This window comes from Mustela nigripes, chromosome 15 (assembly GCF_022355385.1).
Source record: "Mustela nigripes isolate SB6536 chromosome 15, MUSNIG.SB6536, whole genome shotgun sequence".
Lineage (NCBI taxonomy): Eukaryota > Metazoa > Chordata > Mammalia > Carnivora > Mustelidae > Mustela > Mustela nigripes.
Genome location: NC_081571.1, coordinates 66,971,167 through 66,991,208, shown reverse-complemented (window position 1 = coordinate 66,991,208; position 20,042 = coordinate 66,971,167). Strand labels below are relative to the sequence as shown.

Sequence of the window (20,042 nt, the reverse complement as noted above, 5' to 3'; positions counted from 1 at the left end):
TAAGGCTAAATAAAGCAAAATGATTCTAGATGGACACACAGAACTAAAAGAAAAGCACATGAAAGAATAAAACATGAGTTATTATAAGTAAATATTAACTATTTAAAAACAATAACTAATATCTCAGAAGTTGTTAAAATGTTGTTAGAAGCAACATCTTGGTTAGGAATAGGGTAACAGAAGATAGGAAAAGGGTAACTGACTAAAACTTTTAAAGTTCTTATATTGTTCAATGAAGTGGTAAAAGTTCTAATTCAAAGTAGATAGTAAAAATTAAAAAGGCACATTATGATCTCTATGGTAACCATTAGCATAATAAAGAAATGTAAATAAAAAGCCCTGAAGGGGCACCTGGTGGTTCAGTTGGTGAAGCATCTATCTGACTTCAGCTGGGCACGATCCCAGAGTCCTGAACAGTGGGAGTCATCTTGTCCCTCTGCCCCTCCCCCAACTTGTGTGTCCACACACATACTCCCTCTCACTCTCAAATAAATAAATAAATCCTAAAAAAAAAAAAAAAGCCATGAAGATTTTTTTTAAAAAATTAAATACCTATTAAAGTCAAATGAAGGCAAGAAAAGAGAAATAAAGAAAGATTAAAGAACATGGGGCACCTGGGGGCTCAGTTGGTTAAGCACCTGACTCTTGATTTCCACTGAGGTCATGATCTCAGGGTGGTGAGATCAAGCCCCAGGTCAAGCTTCCCACTCAGCAAGGAGTCTGCTTGAGATTTTGTCCATCTCCCGCTGCCCCTCCCCCTGCTTCCACACAGTACTCTCTTTTCTCTAAGTAAATAAATCTTAAAAAAAAAAAAAAAAAGAATGAAGAACATGGGGTAAAGAGAAAATAAAGAACAAGATGATAGCTTTAAACTACTTCAGGATATCATGTATCACTGGCTCAGTCAGTAGAACGTGGGGCTCTTGAACTTCGGGTTGTAAGTCTGAACCCCACGTTGGGTGTAGAGATTACTTAAAGAAATACAATCTTTATTTTTTTTTTAAAAAGGACACCATATATCACTGTAAAAAACTGACTCGGGCACCTGTGTGGCTCAGTCAGTTGAGCACCTGACTCTTGATTTCAATTCAGGTCATGATCTCTTGGGTCATGGGACTGAGCCCCTTGTCAGACTCCATGCTCAGTGGGGAGTCTGCTAGAGACGCTCTCCCCAAATCATATGTGCAAGTGTGAGCTGTCTCTATCTAAAATAAATGAATATTTTTTAAAATTGGCTAAACATCCCAACTGAAAAACAAAAATATAATTAATCACCACTTAATAAATAGTGTTGGATAACTTTCTAAAAAAAAGTTAATTGGTCAAATTATTTATAATTCAAAATAGTTAGAGTAACACAACCTCAAAAGAACTGCTTGAATAATAGAAAACTTTATAAATTAAACTGTGATAAGACTGGAAAATGATTTTTTTAGGTCAAGGTGCCAGAAATTTAACATAATTTTAAACAGCAAATTTGTATATTTAAACAACAAATTTTGGGGCACCTGGCTGGCTCAGTCAGAAAGGCATGTGACTCTTGATCTTGGTGTTGTGAGTTTGAGCCCCACATTGGGTGTAGAGATTACTAAAATAAAAAAGATAAACTTTAAATAACTTTCTTTTTATTAGATATACCACTAAAGAAACGATGTCTAGAGATTTATTTATTTTTAAAAGGAGAGAAAGAGATAGTGCATGAGTGGGAGAGACAGAGGGAGAGGGAGAATCCCAAGCAGACACCCCACTGAGCATGGAGCCTAATACAGACCTTGATCTCACAACCCTGAGATCATGATCTGAGCCAAACTCAAGAATCAGAGTCTTAATCAACTGTGCCACCCAGGTGCCTTATAAACTCTGCCAGTATAATATTAAAAGACTACAAACGATTTATATGCAAAAATGTATTTTAAATTGTTAAACATAGAACAGTGTTTATCTCCATTTATACCAGCAAAATAAATGATGCATTTTACAATTTCTATTTCAGCTACTAGAACAATTATATTTATTGAAACTGGTGTGGTTTTTGTTGTTGTTGATCCAAAGCCTTCTTTTAATAGTTTTAAAGTCCTTTAAATCTGTAAATAGTTCTTCTATCTATCTATTCTCACGGAAATTGTCCAAGGTAAATAAAGAAACTCAAAAAGCCTGCCATGATACAAAACTAATTTATAAAAACTAACTCAGAAGATGTTAAATTTTTTAACTTTACTTATTTATGAATTGCACAAAATAGTGATCAATGATTTTGTCGATGATTTTTCCTTATCTGTTTTATTTTTTATAATAAACTTTCATTTTGTTCTAATTAATGAGTTATAGCAGGAAGTCCCCAGTCAAAACTCTTCAGCAAATTACATTTTATCTCTATCTGGATAATCTTTATATCCACTACACATCATAATAAAAAATTATGCATATGAAATGGCAAAAAAAGGTTATTTAAAAATTATCATTAGCTCTCATGAAAATTTTGACTAAAGGAGTTTTAACTATGTTTTTATTAGGAAAATAGGATTTTTAAAAAAGATTTTTTATTTACTTATTTAACAGACAGAGATCAAAAGTAGGCAGAGAGGTAGGCAGAGAGAGAGGAGGAAGCAGGCTCCCCACTGAGCAGAGAGCCCAATGTGGGGCTCGATCCCAGGACCCTGGGATCATAACCTGAGCCAAAGGCAAAGGTTTTAACCCACTGAGCTACCCAGGGGCCCCAGGAAAATAGGTTTAGGTTTAAAAAAAAAGAAAAGAAAAGAAAACATTCACTTAGAGTTTAAAATAACAAATAACAGTGTATACATGTGTTTTTTTATATGCAGACACAGACAAACATACCCATATTTTTAGAGATACAGAGACCTAAGCATACTCCTCAACCCCTGGCAAACTATCATAACTTATTACTTGAATTAGTTTTCATACTCTTCTTACATATTTAATATAAGTACTTTGCCATATCCTTTCATTAAAAAATACATATTGATTTTATGTATTTGTTTTTAATTTATAAAATGGTATTGTACTATTTTCATTCTGTTTAACACCTTTTTTTCTTTAATCATGATATTTTTTGATGCAGGAAAATATATTCTTTCCTTCTGACTCTTAATGTTCCAAAGTAATACATTTTATTTTTACATTTTTCCTTGCATGGACATATAACTTGCCTCTAACTCTCAGCCACCACAGATACTCAAGAATTCTCCTTGTGAATATGAGCAAGAGTTTCTGGGGATATATCCTAAGAAAGTAGACAAGTGCATAAACTATAAGAATTTTACAAGGTTCAGCAAGCCTCTTGCTAGAATGGCTCTACCAGTGAACCACATGATTGTACACATAGAAAATCCAATCCTATCAACAGACCGACCATTAGAACGCAGTTCAGAAAACTAGTCAGGAATAGTATTATAAAAAGATCTTTGACTCAATCTGTCTATTCAATGCTCACTCCTTTTGCTTGGCTGATCTGTGCACACAGAGGAAGGCTTAGAGAATGTTTGGATTATCATAACCTGAGTCAGAGGGTGAATCCAATTATATCCTCCTTTGTATGTGGTATCTGCTAGAGCAAATCAAAACATGTACTGCCACCTGCTATCTAGCTAGCAATTTGGCAAATGCTTTTATCTCTTTAGCAATTAGTAAGGATAATTAGGAATATTTCACTTTCAGCTGGTAAGAATGTCTTCACTGTTAGACCTCAGGGCAATTGTCTCACTCCATGACAGACAGGAACCTTGCTCATTTTGACACCCTACAGGACACCATGCTGAAAATAAAATATTGATCACATCACCCTAGTTGCCTTAGTAGACATGTGCATGCCTCTGGTGGGGAAAAATATTGACATTTCAAGGCCGTGACAATTCAGCAGGGCTCCTACATGTCCAGGGGTCTAGATCTTATTGGGATATTCTAATGTAAAAAACCAATTTCTGCCTCTATGATGACTTAGCACTCAGGAAGAGGCACAACGCTTTTTGGGTCCCTTGGCAAATTAGAGAAAACTTGACACACACTTGAGTGTATTGTTTCAACCCATTTATAAAGTAGCCCCAAGGAGCTTTTGCATGAGAAAGAAAAGTGGGTAGGTTGGCATTTTGCAAACTGTTCTGACATTCAGTCCAGAGGACGCAGCCTATCCACTCAAGCGTGCCTGAAGTACCAGTGGCAAATGAAGATGCTCCTCAGAGATTCTGGAAAGTCCCATTAGGAAAGGAGCAAGATGGTAGAGGAGTAGGAGACCTAAATATCACCAGGTCCCAGGGGTTCAGCTAGATAGTTATCAAACCATTCTGAACACCTACAAACTCAACAAGAGACTGAAGAGGAGAAAAGCAGCAATTCTAGGAACAGAAATCGACGACTTTCTGGAAGGTAGGGTATGCAGAGAAGTGAATCTGAGGAAACATGGGAAGATAGACCGCAGGGGAAGGGCCAGCTCCTGGCAAGTGAGAGAGCAGCAGAGCACAAAATCAGAGCATTTAGAAGTCTGCTCCACTGAGGGACATCGTTCCAGAGGCTCAGGAGGGGTGGAGCCCTCATGGGGAGAGTGTGGTCTCAGGCATCGTGGGATCACAAAAATACCAGGGGTGTCTCAGTGTGGCAGAGACTCCAGGTATCAGAGTGGGGAAGCTGGCTGCCAAGACAGCTCTCAGCTTGGGGTTACCTTAAACTGTGATCCGAGGCATAGTCAGGCCACTGCTCTTTGAGCAGAGACCCCACAAGTAGCAGATCCAGAGAGACCTCCTCCTTCCTCTTCCAGGAGGGGCAGTGCAGGAGCACACTGCAGGAATCTGGTGGGTTTGGAGACTCCAAACAGGGCATGCACTGGAGACAGGAATGCTCAGTCATAGGCCAGGTGAGCACGGACTGCAGCCAGAGACCAGGAAGACAGGAGGGATTGACTGCTTTGCTCTGAGGGTGCAATGAGAAGTGGGGCTTCTCGGCCAGAGATTGGGAGGCGGCCATTTTCATGAGCTCCAGAGCGAGGGAAAAGCAACACATAGAATGCATGGCTTTTTCCCCATGATCCTTTAGTCTTCCAAAGTTAAATGTTTAAAATTTCATTTTCTTCTTATTCTATTTTTTTAACTTTTCCTCTTTCCTATTTTAATGTTTTATAACTATTTTATCTTATCAATAACTTTTTAAAAAAATCTTTTAAAATTTTCATTGTTACAGTCATATTTTATCCCTTCATTGTATTTAACCTTATTTTTTGTTTACATATAGGTTTCTTTTTACTTTAAAATTTGGGGATACAGTTTCTTCTATCAGATCAAAATATACCCTAAAATTAGTGCATGGCTTTGTTCTAGTCTCCAGACTGATCATATTCCACCGCCCCCTTTTTTTCTTTTTTCAACAAACATATTATCAATTCCCTTTCTAGAATGTTTTTTTTTTAAATTTTCATCTTTACAGTCACATTCCATTCCTTCATCATGTTTTCCTTATTTTGTGTGTGTATGTGTGTGTATACACTTATATGTGTGTGTATATATATATATATATATATATACACACACATATATATGAGTTTTTCTTTCTTTAAAATGTTGGAAGGTAGCTTCTTCTAACAGACCAGAATACACTCAATATCAAGTGGGTGACTATGTTCTATTCACCAGTCTAATACATATATATTTTTTTCTTAGTTTTTACTTTTTTAAATTTCTTTTTCCCTCTTTCTTCTCCCCATGGTTTTGGGTCTCTTCTAACTTGGTTAGTGTACATTAGTCTGGAGTCTTTGCCAAGCTTTTTGTATTTTATTCTCTCATTCATATATTCTTATCCAGATAAAATGACAGGCAGAAAAACTTATGATTAAAAAAAGAAGAAGAAGAACAAGAGTCACTACGAATGGCTAGGTATTTCATTCAGACATTGGTAATATGTCAGAACTAGAGTTCAGAATGATGATTATCAAAGTGTTAGCTGAGCTCAAAAAAGGCATGGGAGATATTAGAGAATCCCTTTGTGGAAAAATAAAAGCCCTTTCTGGAGAAATAAAAGAATTAAAATCTAACCAAGTTGAAATCAAAAAAGCTATTAATGAGGTACAATAAAAAATGGAGGCTCTTACTGCTAAGATGAATGAGGCAGAAGAGAAAAGTACTGATATAGAAGACCAAATGACAGAGAGCAAAGAAGCTGAGCAAAATAGAGACAAACAACTACTCGACCATGAGGGGAGAAATCAAGAGATAAGTGATACCATAAGATGAAACAGTAATAGAATAATTGGGATCCCAGAAGAAAAAGAAAGAGAGGGGCAGAAGGTATATTGGAGAAAATTATAGCAGATAATTTTTCTAATTTGGCAAAGGGAACAAGCATCAAAATCCAGAAGGCCCAAAATCAATAAAAATAGGTTTCACACCCCATCATCAAATACTAAAACTTACAAGTCTCAGTAACAAAGAGAAAATCCTAAAAACAGCTAGGGACAAGAAGTCTGTAACATACAATGATAGAAATATTAGATTGGCAGCAACCTATCCACAGAGACCTGGCAGTCCAGAAAGGACTGGCATGATATATTAAGAGCACTAAACAAGAAAAATATGCAGTCAAGAATGCTATATCCAGCTAGGCTGTCATTGAAAATAGAAGGAGAGAGAAAAAGCTTCCAGGAAAAGCAAAAACTAGAAGAACTTGCCAACACCAAACCAGCCCTACAGGTAATATTGAAAGGGGTCCTCTAAGCAAAGAGAGAGCCTAAAAGTAACAGACCAGAAAGGAACAGAGAATATATAGTAACAGTCATCTTACAAGCAATGCAATGGCACTAATTCATATCTTTCAATAGTTACCCTGAATGTAAATGGGCTAAATGCCAAAAGACACAGGTAACAAAATGGAGAAGAAAAAGAAGACCAACTGATATGTTGTCTACAAGAAACTCATTTTAGACCCGACGACACTTAGAGATTCAAAAGAGGAGGTGGACTCTTAATCTCACAAAACAAACTGAGGGTTGCTGGAGGTTCGTGGGGGAGGAATAGGGTGGTTGGGCTATGGACATTAGGGTAGGTATGGGCTATGGTGAGTGTTGTGAAATGTGTAAGCCTAAAGATTCACATACCTGTACCCCTGGGACAAATAATACATTATATGTTAATAAGATAAATAAATAAATAATAAAATAGGAAAAAGCTATGGGTTAAGATTAAAAAAAAAGGCAAGAAAGGAAAAGAAAAGGAAAGAAAGCCCCATTCAAAGAATAATAGTATAGACATCAAAGATTTTGGACTAAAGGCGTTCTTGCTTTTGCTAAACACTGTTTTTATTTGGTTGGTCAGTTGGTTTCCAACTCAAATCCGATAAAAACTATACACTTGGCCATGAGTTAGCAAGTGACACAGGAACCTGAGATACCAATGATCTAACTGCTCTCTGATCTGCCACTCTATGAGATTAGGCCTGTATACAAGCAATATATCATCATGTGGAAGTGACCTATTGAAAATCAGACTCAAGTGGGTGGAAAAAGCACAAGATGCACAGAAAGTAGCTCAAACTCACTCAGCACCTACTCTGCTACGTTTCCCCAGCTCTTTCTTTTGAAATGTATAACCTCATGGGGAATTATGAGTGATGAAGAATAAATAAAATTCAGGAGTATCTCATGGATAGGTCTGCACAATATGTAAGTATTAAGCAGAAGTATACTGCCGTTGCAATTAAGTTCCATATAAGAGTGACAATAAAAAAAGTGTAGACATAAATAACATAAGTGGGCTCATGTGTAATACCTCTGGTTGTTCACTTTGTATGGTGTGAGACAAGTCTATGATGTATCTACTCTGGTTCATGGGACATGGCTAATGGTGGCTGGCTGGTTAGGGACAGAAATACAGGAGTTTGCAAGATTGGTGACAACAAGGTCTATTCAGTGTCTGGATAGATACTTACAAAACTAGCTATTTATATGAGCCCCTCATTATTCCTTGGACATTTCACTTGTGTTCGGTTTTGTTTTGTCTTTCCAAACACTGAGTTGTTCTGGTGGTGAAACAGACATGACCTTTAAGGACTTAAGAGCTTCCTAGCTTCCTTCCCAAGCTATAAGAACCACTCTACACTATACCTAGCCACTATACGTGAGATAGCAAACTACGCACAATAATTTCTCAAATCCGAGAAAAGACTACTGATCACTATAGATGTTTAGAAGGATAAAGGACAGCTACTTTGCATGCAAACAAAGTGCTAATTCTTTTGAGCTGCAGCAAATAGCCAGCAATAGCCCAGATCTTTATTCCAAATTAGAGTCCATCTGAAAAGAGAATGAGGCAATTGGGAGCACTGTCCCAAAAGGAAAGACAGATTCTGCATTATCGAGAGTAAAGCTATGTAATATACTGAGTTTGCCATAAGGTATTATTAGAGATAACTATTTGAATTAATAAATTAATATAGAATTCTGGATTTCAATTCAATTCAAAAATACTCACTGAGAATCTAGTATTTGCCAAGACATACTCCAGTCAACAGAATGCAAAAAGAAATAAATTAATAGTTTCCTTTAGCTCTAAAAGTTTTTCAGTTTGACTGCCAATTATCAAGCAAGGAGATATTAATGAAGGCTTTAATTTAACATGTGAAATGATGATGGGAATAGCAGTAGAAATGCGAGTTATAGGGGTGCCTGTGTGGCTTAGTTGTTAAGCCTCTGCCTTCAGCTCAGGTCACAACCCCAGGGTTCCGGGATGGGGTCCCACATTGGGCCCTCTGCTTGGGGTAATCCTGCTTCTCCCTCTCCCGTACCCCCGGTTTGTGTTCCCTCTCTTGCTGTGTCTCTATCAAATAAATAAATAAAATCTTAAAAAAAAAAAAAAAAAGAAATGTGAGTTATAGAAGCAAGCCACTCAATGCTTATCATTTTGAATCAACAGCCATTTTCAGCATTCCAGATAAAAGGTTTAGAAACTTCTTCTTATCCAACTATTTTCTAACAGATGCTTAGCATGCAGTAACACTGATTTATCATATATGTGAAAGCTCTGTGTTCACCATCCAATACGGTAGCTATATGTAAAATTAAGACTAAAATTAATTAAAATTTAAAAATTTAATCCTCAGTCACACTAGCTGTGTTTTAAACTTTTTTTTTTAATTGTGGTAAGATCTACCCTCTTAAAATTTGAAGGGTACAATACAGTATTGTTGGTCACAGGGAGAAGGAAAGATATTAATTCACGGGCTTAAAGTTTCCATTAAGCAAGATGAGTAAGTCCTAGAGATCTGCTGTCTGACACTGAACACTAGCCATATTTTAAGTGCGTAACGAGCACATGTGCCTATTGCTTGCCATATTATATTATAGCAAGTGTGCCTTATTAGAAAGTTTTATTGGTCTCAAGTTGAACTTATATTCCTAATTAATTGAACAGGAGCAACTGCTGAATTTTAAAATAATTAATGGTGATCTTTTTTCTTCAATAGTGTATTTTGTTCTACTTAATTGAATGCATTCTATTCTGTTGAAAATTAATGGCTTACTTTCTCTTCTCTTTCTGGTTGTAAAACAAATGTCTTACTTTCTTCTGTTGGCAAGTGTCTCTTCATCGTTTCTGGGAGAGATCTTCATCCCGTGCTTCTCTTTGCTTCCTTCAAAAGAACAACGGGGGCTTTGTGTAGGTGCTCTGATTGGACGGCCACAAATCTTATTGACCTTTCAAAGAGAAAATATGAAAAGATAGTCAGAAACCATCCTCCATCCTACCTGAGAATGTAATGTTTGCTAGAGTCCAAAACAATGGCATGTTCTTACTTATCCCTCAAAAGTAACCTTTAAGACATAAAGAAGGTTTAAAAAAAAAGATATAAGATGTTTGACAATTTTCTAGAGGGGGGATTAAATTATCTGTATAAAGTGGCAGCCATGATAAATCGATGCCTTGCATACTGATATACTTTGCATGAATACATGTATAAAATACATGAAGAAAGTATAGACACAGAATGAGTCAGAGAACTACATTAATAAACTTGCTTGTAAGGGGGGTGGGGCTATGGACATTGGGGAGGGTATGTGCTATGGTCAGTGCTGTGAAGTGTGTAAACCTGGCGATTCACAGACCTGTACCCCGGGGATAAAAATATATTATATGTTTATAAAAAGTTAAAAAAGTTTAAAAATATAAATTAATTAATTAATTAATTAATTAAAAAAAATAAACTTGCTTGTTTGCATAAATAAGACTACTTAACCAAAGTATATACTATTTATGTTTTATATTCAATTTATGACAATCACATAATTGTGCTGATATTCTAAATGAAATAATTTGCTATTGAACATGCAGTCTGTTTCTAAATTAATTCTAAGAGTGGTTTTCTTAAGGTCCTTTCCTAGAATTAATAATGAATATGTTTGTGTAAATATCTCATTTTGTAATAGTTCTATATCTTCTTCCTGTATTATGAGTGTTAATATAGTTGTTCTTTAATAATTATCCAAGTAAAAAATTCATTAAAAAACTTATCCAGCAATGTATAACTTATATAATTATCATTGAAAAATAGCAATGAATTGGACATATTACCACATAAAGCATTAAAGAGACTCAGGTGATAGCTTATACACTTTAAGAGGTAGAGTAGTATAATTACAAATATATAAAAACACTGTCTAGGAATCTGGAGACTGATTCTTGCCCTGATTTTTTTCCATCTTAAGCACGGAGATCTTGATGACAGTAGCAGAACTTCTCTGAATTTGCCTCTCTTAGATGTAAGATGAAGACATTAGAGTAAATTTTCCCAAAGTTCCCTTAAAGTTATCAATTTCTTTGATTTTTCCATGCAATGAGCATTAAAGGAATTATGCACTAATTTGTTTAAACCCATATTTATTTTGCTTCTAATATTTGCAAAGAACATGTATTAAAGTTTAGAAAAGATAAAAGATGAGAAACTGGATTTCTCCTTCAAGGGCTGACAATTCAGGAAGAAGGAAAAAAATTCTTCCCAGGCATCAAAATGTGAGATGTGTGTGTTAAAAGAGAGGGACTACCACAGTGTTACAGACACGGGAAGAAGGGTGAGGGGTGACACCAGGGAAGGTCTCCACGGAAAAGATCACTCCACTGGGAGGAAACTTGGGGTATGTGTTGGGCCTGAATGTGTTGAGGTTGATTTCAAATCAACCAAATTATAAATATACAAATATTTACTGCACCCCATTCTTTCCAATGCTAAAGACGTAAACATAAATAAGGTGTGGCCCTTACACACAGTTACGATAAAAGTCAGACATGTAAAATGGTAACCATAATAGAACAAGACACCAGCAACCACTAGAAGCAATACTGAAACACTGAGAAAATGGACAGCTTCGCTCTGCTTGGGGTATTCAAGGAAAAGCTTCAGGAGGTCATGTCTAAAGAACAACGTAAAGCATAAATTAAGAGTCTGTCAGGTGAACAAGGCAGGGAAAAATTTTAGGACAGTAGAAAAGCAAAGAGATATACAACTTCGCATGTTGTCATAGAACAAAATGTACATAAAGAAAGAAAGTGGTAGAACAAGAGGTGAGATGTAAAAATGCCACGATTTGACCTGAGAAAGAAGCCAAAGATCTTGCTCCAGGAAATGGAGAACAGGAAAAGCTTCCAAGCAGGAAAATGGTAGCTTAAGATTTCCACAAGAGAGGGGCCACTGGGTGGTTCAGTGGGTTAAAGCCTCTGCCTTCGACTCAGGTCATGATCCCAGGGTCCTGGGATTGAGCCCCGCATCCGACTCTCTGCTCAGTGGGGAGCCTGCTTCCTCCTCTCTCTCTCTCTCTCTGCCTGCCTCTCTGCCTACTTGTGATCTCTCTCTGTCAAATCAATAAATAAAATCTTGAAAAAAAAAGAGAGAGAGAGAGATTTCTACAAGAGAAAAATCACCATGACAGCAGTGTGGAGAGAGGGAGACCAAAGAAAGTCCTTTAGCAGAACAGTGAAGAAAAGTTAGAGCCCAACCTCATAGCAGAGGTGGCGAAAGAAGAATGCAGGTCTAAGAGGAGAGCGAGCCAGTAGCATGGAGACTCACTAGATGTATTATGTTGTTACAACAGAAAAACAATGATGAAAGGAAGAGGGAAAACCCTCAAGGAGATAGAAGCAAGAAAACATGAAGCTGACCCAGAAAAGGGGGAAGAAAAGGTAGTTTGACTTGCAAGACAGGATTATAGAGGATAATTATATTTGAAGGGTAGGCTAGAGAAAGATCTTGGAGCATTTTCAATGCCAAGCTCTGTTTTATTTATTAGACAAAAGCCTCTGATGACTTTTGAATGGAAAAGTGAAATACTAGAGCTGATATTTACTCAATGAATCTGGTGGCACTACCTGATTTGGGCTGGGAGGTAGACCTGGTTAAGGCAGGTGAATTGTTAAGGGACTCCTACAGTGGTCCTGAGGGGTGGGGGAACGAATCTGAATGTTAAGGGTGACAGCATTCATGAAGAAAAGATTCATGAATTACAGACACAAGAGAAGTGCAATCAACAAGGCTACATGCAGAACACTGACACCAAAGGGTGTGGGAGATGTCAAGCAACAAGAAATATCATTCAAGGCTTGTGGGAACAAAGAATTGTACAGAGAGTTTGGAAGGCAGTTTGGTGGTTTCTCACAAAACCAAAACCATCCAAAGGAATCGAAAACTTATGTCCACATAAAAACCTCTGCATGGATGTTCCCAGCAGTTTTATTCAGAATTGCCAAAACTTGGTAGCAACCAAGATGTCCTTCAGGAGATGAATGGGTAAAACTGTGGTCCATCCAGACAGTGCCGTATTATTCAACAATTAAAAGAAATAAGGGGTGCCTGGGTGGCTCAGTCAATTAAGTGTCTGACTCAGTTTTGGCTTAAGTCATGATCTCAGGGTTGTGGGGTGGAGCCCCACATCAGGCACTGTGCTTAGTCGGGGGTCTGCTTGCAATTCTCTCTCCCTCTTCCTCTGCCCCTCCCCCTTTCTGAAATAAATAAATCTTAAAAAAAAGAAAAAGCAAAAGAAAAAGAAATGAGCTATGATGCCATGCAAAGACATGGAGGGAACTTGAATGCATTTTACTAAGTAAAAGAAGCCAATTTGAAAAGGCTACAAGCTGTATGATTCCAACTACATGACATTCTAAAAAGGGCAAAACTGTGGATGTAGGAAAATGATTAGTGGTTGTCAGAGATCAGAGGAAATATAGGGATAGGAGGCAAAGTACAGAGGGATGTTTGGGGCAGTGGAAATACTGTGTATGATACTATAATGGTCGATATGTGTCGTTATAAATTCGTCCAAACCTCTGGAATATACAAAATCAAGAGTGAATTCTGATGTAAGCTATAGACCCAGCTGGTAGTGATGTGATAGCTGAGGTTCACCAATTCCAACAAATGTCTGACTCTGATAGGGGAGGCTGGGAATGGGGTAGGCCGGGCATGAGCGAGGGTAGGGGATAGATGCGGAATCTTGCGTTCTGCTCAGTTTAGATGTGAGCCTGAAACTGCTCTAAAAACTAAAGTCTATTAAAAAAAATAACAGGGCTTGGCAAATGACTAGAAGTGAGAAGTTAAAGAAGTGTAAGGCCAAGGTGTTAAAAGGCTCAAAGCGAATTTCCAAGAAGCTGAAAAAATAGTGATAGTGGAGTGTAAGTAATTATTAGCACAAAGTGCTAAAATATCTTTTAATGGAAAAAAGTGTCTGTTGTCAATGACTCCTAGTAGTAACAAAAACCAAGGGAAGATGATATAAGTTGGTGGCAAAAATACCGACTAAGATTTTTTGTGATACTGCAGAATATTTTAAATAAAGGAGCACAGTAAGAAACTGCTATCATAGCCATCAAGCTCTAGACAAGTCATGAAAGCTCTAGGAACCTCGGTTTTCTTGTCCTTGAAACTTGAGAAAATCAAAACCACTTTGTAGTACTATTTCACTCTGCCTCTCCCATGTTGGACTTAAGACCATATCTGCCCTTGCATACATTTCCTAGACAGTCAGATGGAGAGTTGAAAACACCAGCCTCACAAGAGCCTTATTCCTATTACCATCTTTGTAATTATGTTTTTTACATATACGGAAGAAAATGCATAAGCCATAGACTTACAAGTCATCTTTGATGGTATCCAAAGGTACAGGCATATATAGCAAATTCCAACAAATAGAAATAAATTTCAAAGCCCTTCTATTTATTGACTCGCTATCCTGGGAGCTCGACTCCACACCTTATTGAAAGGGAATGGAAAGTGACCTGTCACTGGCACATTAGCCTGTCAGCTTACCTTTCCTGGGGCTGAACAGACTTGGGTAACCCATTTCAATACCTTCTTGCTATTGAAAAGTCCTTCACACTTGCTCTGCTTTTCATCTTCGACTTACACCATAGTCTCCTCCTGATTTTCTCCATTCTGCTCTCTACCATTCTCCCCTGCAATCAGTCTGAAGTGTCTCAGAAAAAAAATGTTTCCCTCCTTAAGGCTGACCTACTCTTTCTTTTAAACCCCTTCTCTGGTTTCCCCATGGATCTTTAAGTTCCCATCTCACTTTGAAATGCCTTTTAGTCACTAACCCACATCGCTTCTCCCACCAGGAGTGAGTACTTGTTTCAGCAACTCCAAGTCCCTGGCCAGCCCTCCCATTCCCACTGCAATCTTTTTTTTTTTTTTTAATTTTTATTTATTTATTTGACAGACAGAGATCACAAGTAGGCAGAGAGGCAGGCAGAGAGAGAGAGAGGAGGAAGCAGGCTCCCCGCAGGGCAGAGAGCCGATGTGGGGCTCGATCCCAGGACCCTGGGATCACGACCTGAGCCGAAGGCAGAGGCTTAACCCACTGAGCCACCCAGGCGCCCCATCCCACTGGGGATGCAATCTTGACTCTGCATGAAGAAGCACAAACTTCTCCTAGAGCCTCCCTCTGTTCGTTCAGTCTTTCTCGAATCATTAAATCATCATAACTTTTAGTTAATAATCTCAAAACGTTTACTTATTTTTAGTTATTAATATTTTTTAAAATTTTTATTTATTTTTTAAATTTCATTTCAGTGTTCCAGAATTCATTGTTTATGCACCACACCCAGTACTCCATGCAACATGTGCCCTCCTTAATACCCACCACCAGGATCACCCAACCTCCCACCCCCATAAAGCCCCTCCAAAACCCTCGGATTGTTTTTCAGAGATTTTATTTATTTATTTGAAAGAGTGAGTGAGAGAGAAAGCACAAGGAGGGGGGGGCTGAGGGAGAGGGGGAAGCAGGCTCCCCACTGAGCAGGAAACTGAATGCTAGACTCGATCCCAGGACCCTGAGATCATGACCTCAGACAAAAGGCAGACACTTAACCCACTGAGCCACCCAGGTGTCCTCAAAAAGTTTTTTAAAGAACAGCTTACGTTGTTCATTTTAATTTGATTCCCATAAGCTGAGCCTCCGTTTCTTCTGCCATGGTCTTTTAAAATGGTATGAAAATAATAAGAAGAAGAAGAATTGAAGATAAAAAATGTTTAGAATTGAAGAGAAAAAATATTACCAGTTGAAAAGCAACTGGTAATTGTGGAGGGCCTGTGAGTGTTTACTAAGCAATCTGGTTCAGAGGATGAAGAGAGATGGATGTTCCATCACTAAGAGGCAAAAAAGAGGGAGAATTAAAGCTGTTTGCAGTTTTGAATCTGTTAATCAAGGTGAAAAAAGAGGCAATCATCAATGCGTAGAAGTTAGAAGGTAGAATAAGTCTATCGTTTTGGTGTATGCATTCCTTAGAGCAGGAGATAAATTCTCATTTAAGCCTTTGCATTGGAGGTAATTCTCAAAGGTAGTTCTAAATGATGGGTTGGAGAGATGATGAAAGCTCATGAGTAGAGTCTCCTGCCTAGGGCCAAGAGTGAAGACCCTGAAAATGGTGAAAAGACAAAGTGGAGAGAGAATGCCCAGAAGGATAGAAAGAAAATCTTTTCTTTCAACAGGAGCAGAACAGTTCTGATAATACCCCAAGGGGGCGGGAAAGAGGAGAAGAAGGAAGAGGGATTAGAAAGTAGGAAGAGGAGAAGGAAGGGACAGAAGGATGAAAAGGAGGAGGCAAGGGAGGCTGGAAGGGAGGACTAGACCCCTAACAGAGCTGGCGGTCACTTAGAAGGTCTCCAGTCTTAGTCTACAGGTGAGAAAACTGAAGCCCAAAGCAGGAATTGCACTTTGCTAAGACTGCATCTAGTTCCTGGATGCGTCCATCTACTGCTATTGAATCAATGGTCCCTTCTTTATTTTTTTATTTTTTTTTTAAAGATTTTATTTATTTATTTGACAGAGAGAGATTACAAGTAGGCAGAGAGAGAGAGGAGGAAGCAGGCTCCCTGCTGAGCAGAGAGCCCGATGCGGGACTCGATCCCAGGACCCTGAGATCATGACCTGAGCCGAAGGCAGTGGCTTATTAACCCACTGAGCCACCCAGGCGCCCAATGGTCCCTTCTTTATACTAACAGTCTTGTTACTCGCATCTTCTTACCTACTGTGAGGGATTCATATTCTATAAGACCTGGTTCCTGAAGGTCCTGTGTGAATGAAATAATTTGGATTGAAAATGATCTATGTCTACGAAGAGACCAGAGAGGGCCATTTTTCCTTTGCATGCGGAAATAGATGAGGGAAACGTGGCTGTTATTCCCTTTAAGATTCTGGCAAACTAATGGAAGTGGGGAGAGAGAAAGAATGGCAAGGATATTAGACTATTTGATTTCTGACCTGATTTTAGGATAATTGAATTCATGAAAAAGAAGTCCTCCCTTGATGCAACCCCCAAGTTCCAACTTTGTGATATAGACATGTAAGATTTTTCCTCTCTTGCACAAACGTCCAGATGACATTGTAAAGAAGAATGGTCAGTAGCTTCCTGAGTTAAAGACTCCACAGCAAAATAATTTTCATTTGATCAAATACATGATTAACAGAATTAGGAAAGCAAAGTTCCATCAGATTTCATTATAAATGTCACAACAGACAATGTATTAAATGTTCTTGGGTTTATGAATACTTAGTACTTTCTCTAAACAGAGATTTGTTTTCAATATAAAAAGGCTTTTCATATTGCTAGTGACCTGTGGTCACACTTAAAGACTGTGGTTGATACCAAAAACTTTCTAATCCACATACTTTTAAATTGCGAGTTAAAATACTTTAGTGAAAAAATGTTATTTTAGCATTGCAAATAACTTTTAAAAGTTATCAAAAATTTAATATCACCTTTCCATGTTGGATGCAACTGATCAAGCTTGGTTTTAATCATGATCTTATAACTGCATGTTGAAGGCTTGTGATGAGTAATTGTGTGTGTCACCTTGACTGCCCACAGGGCGTCAAGATTCCACATTATTTCTGGGTGTGTCTGTGACCATATTTCCAGATGAGATTAGCATCTGAGTCAGTGGATTTAGTAAAGGGGACTGCTTCCCCAGTGTGCGTGGGCATCATACAATCTACGGAGGACCTGGGTAGAACAAAAGGCAGAGGAAGAAGGAATTCCTCTCTTTTAACTTGCTTCATGGAGTGAACTGGGCTATGTCATCTCCTCTTCTCCTGCCCTCAGACTGGGATTCACACCATTAGAGTCCCTGGTTCTCAGGCCTTCAGACTCAGGCCAAATTAAATGCCACTGGCCTTCCTTGGTCTCCGCACTGCAGACAGCAGATCGTGGGATTCCTCAGCCTCCATAATCATATGTGCAATTTCTCATAATAAATCTCTCCATATAAATATTTCTCTGGAGAACAATTCAATGCCCAAATCGGCTTGACTAAATAACGTATCTTTTAATGACTTCACAAATTGTTGTGAATGTCAAAGAATTTATTGTTGCTTACATCTGCTTGGATGCCTGTAATGAAATGATTTTAATTACACGCAAGTAATAAAAGGAGGACACAGATAGGTAAAACTCTTAAAACATAAAAATCTTGTTGAATTTTCCTTATCAATCAATTTCCTTCATGTGTCATTGTATTCTGACAAAGGTATGTATCTAATCATCCTATCAATACCTATGATAGTATCCCCCTACATTCTAACATAATTACTGAATTCAGTCTTTGAATCAGGTAGATTCCACCCAAAACATGTTCCATATACCATATATTCTTCAATATAATCAACATATACTTCAATGAACATATAAAAACATACTGAATTAATGTTGATAAACTTTTAAATAAATTTAATGAAACAAATAAGAATTAAACCATATTAATTAAGCAAGAGTAATAAAATAGTCAAATCATAAAATCAGAAATTAATTTCAAGAAAATTAAACTTAAAGGAGTTATTCATAAAATATATTCTATTATTCTGACAATTCCCATGAGTAAGTCAGATGTTTTTCCATTCAAAATTACTTTAGGTGAGAAATATCAGTGTTACAAGGATTAGAATTATGGCATGGTGATAGTATATTATCATAAAAGATTTTGCTAAGTTTGTATTAATCGAAGTGAAAAAATAAGTGATTATAGAATATCACACCCTATAACTATGGAATAATCACCATCTAAATAATACGCATGCTACTTTGAAGTCTAAAGTATAAGTAACTCCAGCAGTCAGCTGTGGAAAAGATATAAAAGTTATAGCCATAATACAATTTTTAAAACTCTAGTACATTCTAGTACTGCAACAAGGAATAATTATAGAAAGTTATAAATTATTAAGGCTCTATAAAGCAGTACTTTTAAATATAAGTTATCCATAAGGAGAATTCTAAGTTTGTACAAGGTGCCCAGGTCCTGGGAAAATGCAAATAAAACAATGTTAAAGCTGAATAAGGAAGAAAACATCTACAGTCTCCACTTTGTAAGAGGAGAGATATTTTTACTCTACAGCCAGCAAAGAGTGAAGAATGCCCTTTTCCCAAAGAATGTCTGGCCTTCTGAGGGGTTGGCTTCTCCTACCTTTCCTTCTAATTTTCTAGCAGTTGCTTCCCCATACAGATTTAGTAGATGTTATCACAAATGTTGCCACTCTGACTCATTTTATATTTAAAATTTAAAAGAGAAGAAGAGGAAGAGGAAGGGGAGGAGGACCAGGACAGGGGGAAAGAGAAGAACATTCCTAAGACCTTGTAAGTGGGATCTTTTTTTTTACACAGAGGGTTTCTTTTTTTTTTTTTTTTAATAAATTTTTTATTTTTTATAAACATATATTTTTAGTCCCCAGGGGTACAGGTCTGTGAATCACCAGGTTTACACACCTCACAGCACTCACCAAAGCACACACCCTCCCCAATGTCCATAATCCCACTCCCTTCTCCCAAACCCCCTCCCCCCAGCAACCCTCAGTTTGTTTTGTGAGATTAAGAGTCACTTATGGTTTGTCTCCCTCCCAATCCCATCTTGTTTCATCTATTCTTCTCCTACAAGTGGGATCTTTTTTAATGTATTTAAATTGAATCATCCAACATATAGTACATCATTAGTTTTTGATGGTGTGTTCAGTGATTCATCTGTTGTGTATAACATCCAGTGCTCATCACATCACATGCCCTCCATAATGGCCATCACCCAGTTACCCTATCACCAACCCACTTCCTCTTCTGCAACCCCCAGTTTGTTGAAAATGGCATCTTAATTCTTCATTGTTATTTTTAAACACCTGTAAATTAAACCACCAGAGGGAGCATCTCCATTTCAATCTGATTCATAATCACTAATTAAATTTACTGAATGGGCCCATTTAAAATCATTTGTTCAGGACTCTTAGGAAAAAAAATTCCAACTTTGGCCAAAGGGACAAATATTCAGATACACAAAATCTGCATGAAAGGCGAGTCATCCATGTAGAACCACCAGAGTGATGCTAAAGTACCAACATGATCAAATGAGAAAAGGAAAACCAATCAGAATTGTGGACTAATCCCCCAAACTGAGCGGTCTTGTCGTCGTCAGGAATGGAGAGAGACTGAAGACTATGAGCGGTCTTGTCGTCGTCAGGAATGGAGAGAGACTGAAGACTGACTATGAGCGGTCTTGTCGTCGTCAGGAATGGAGAGAGACTGAAGACTGAC

At 37.7% G+C, this 20,042-nt stretch overlaps 1 protein-coding gene across 3 annotated transcripts in view; it reads right to left on the bottom strand.

Moving 5' to 3' along the window:
- The window catches only part of GPC5 (glypican 5), a 1,430,236-nt gene that overhangs the window by 1,091,875 nt on the left and 318,319 nt on the right, over positions 1–20,042 (bottom strand). For all 3 annotated transcript variants that reach the window (XM_059377522.1, XM_059377523.1, XM_059377524.1), the window contains exon 4: positions 9,555–9,688. In XM_059377522.1, coding sequence (XP_059233505.1) covers positions 9,555–9,688 — 134 coding nt within the window. The remainder of the gene's footprint in view (positions 1–9,554; positions 9,689–20,042) is intronic.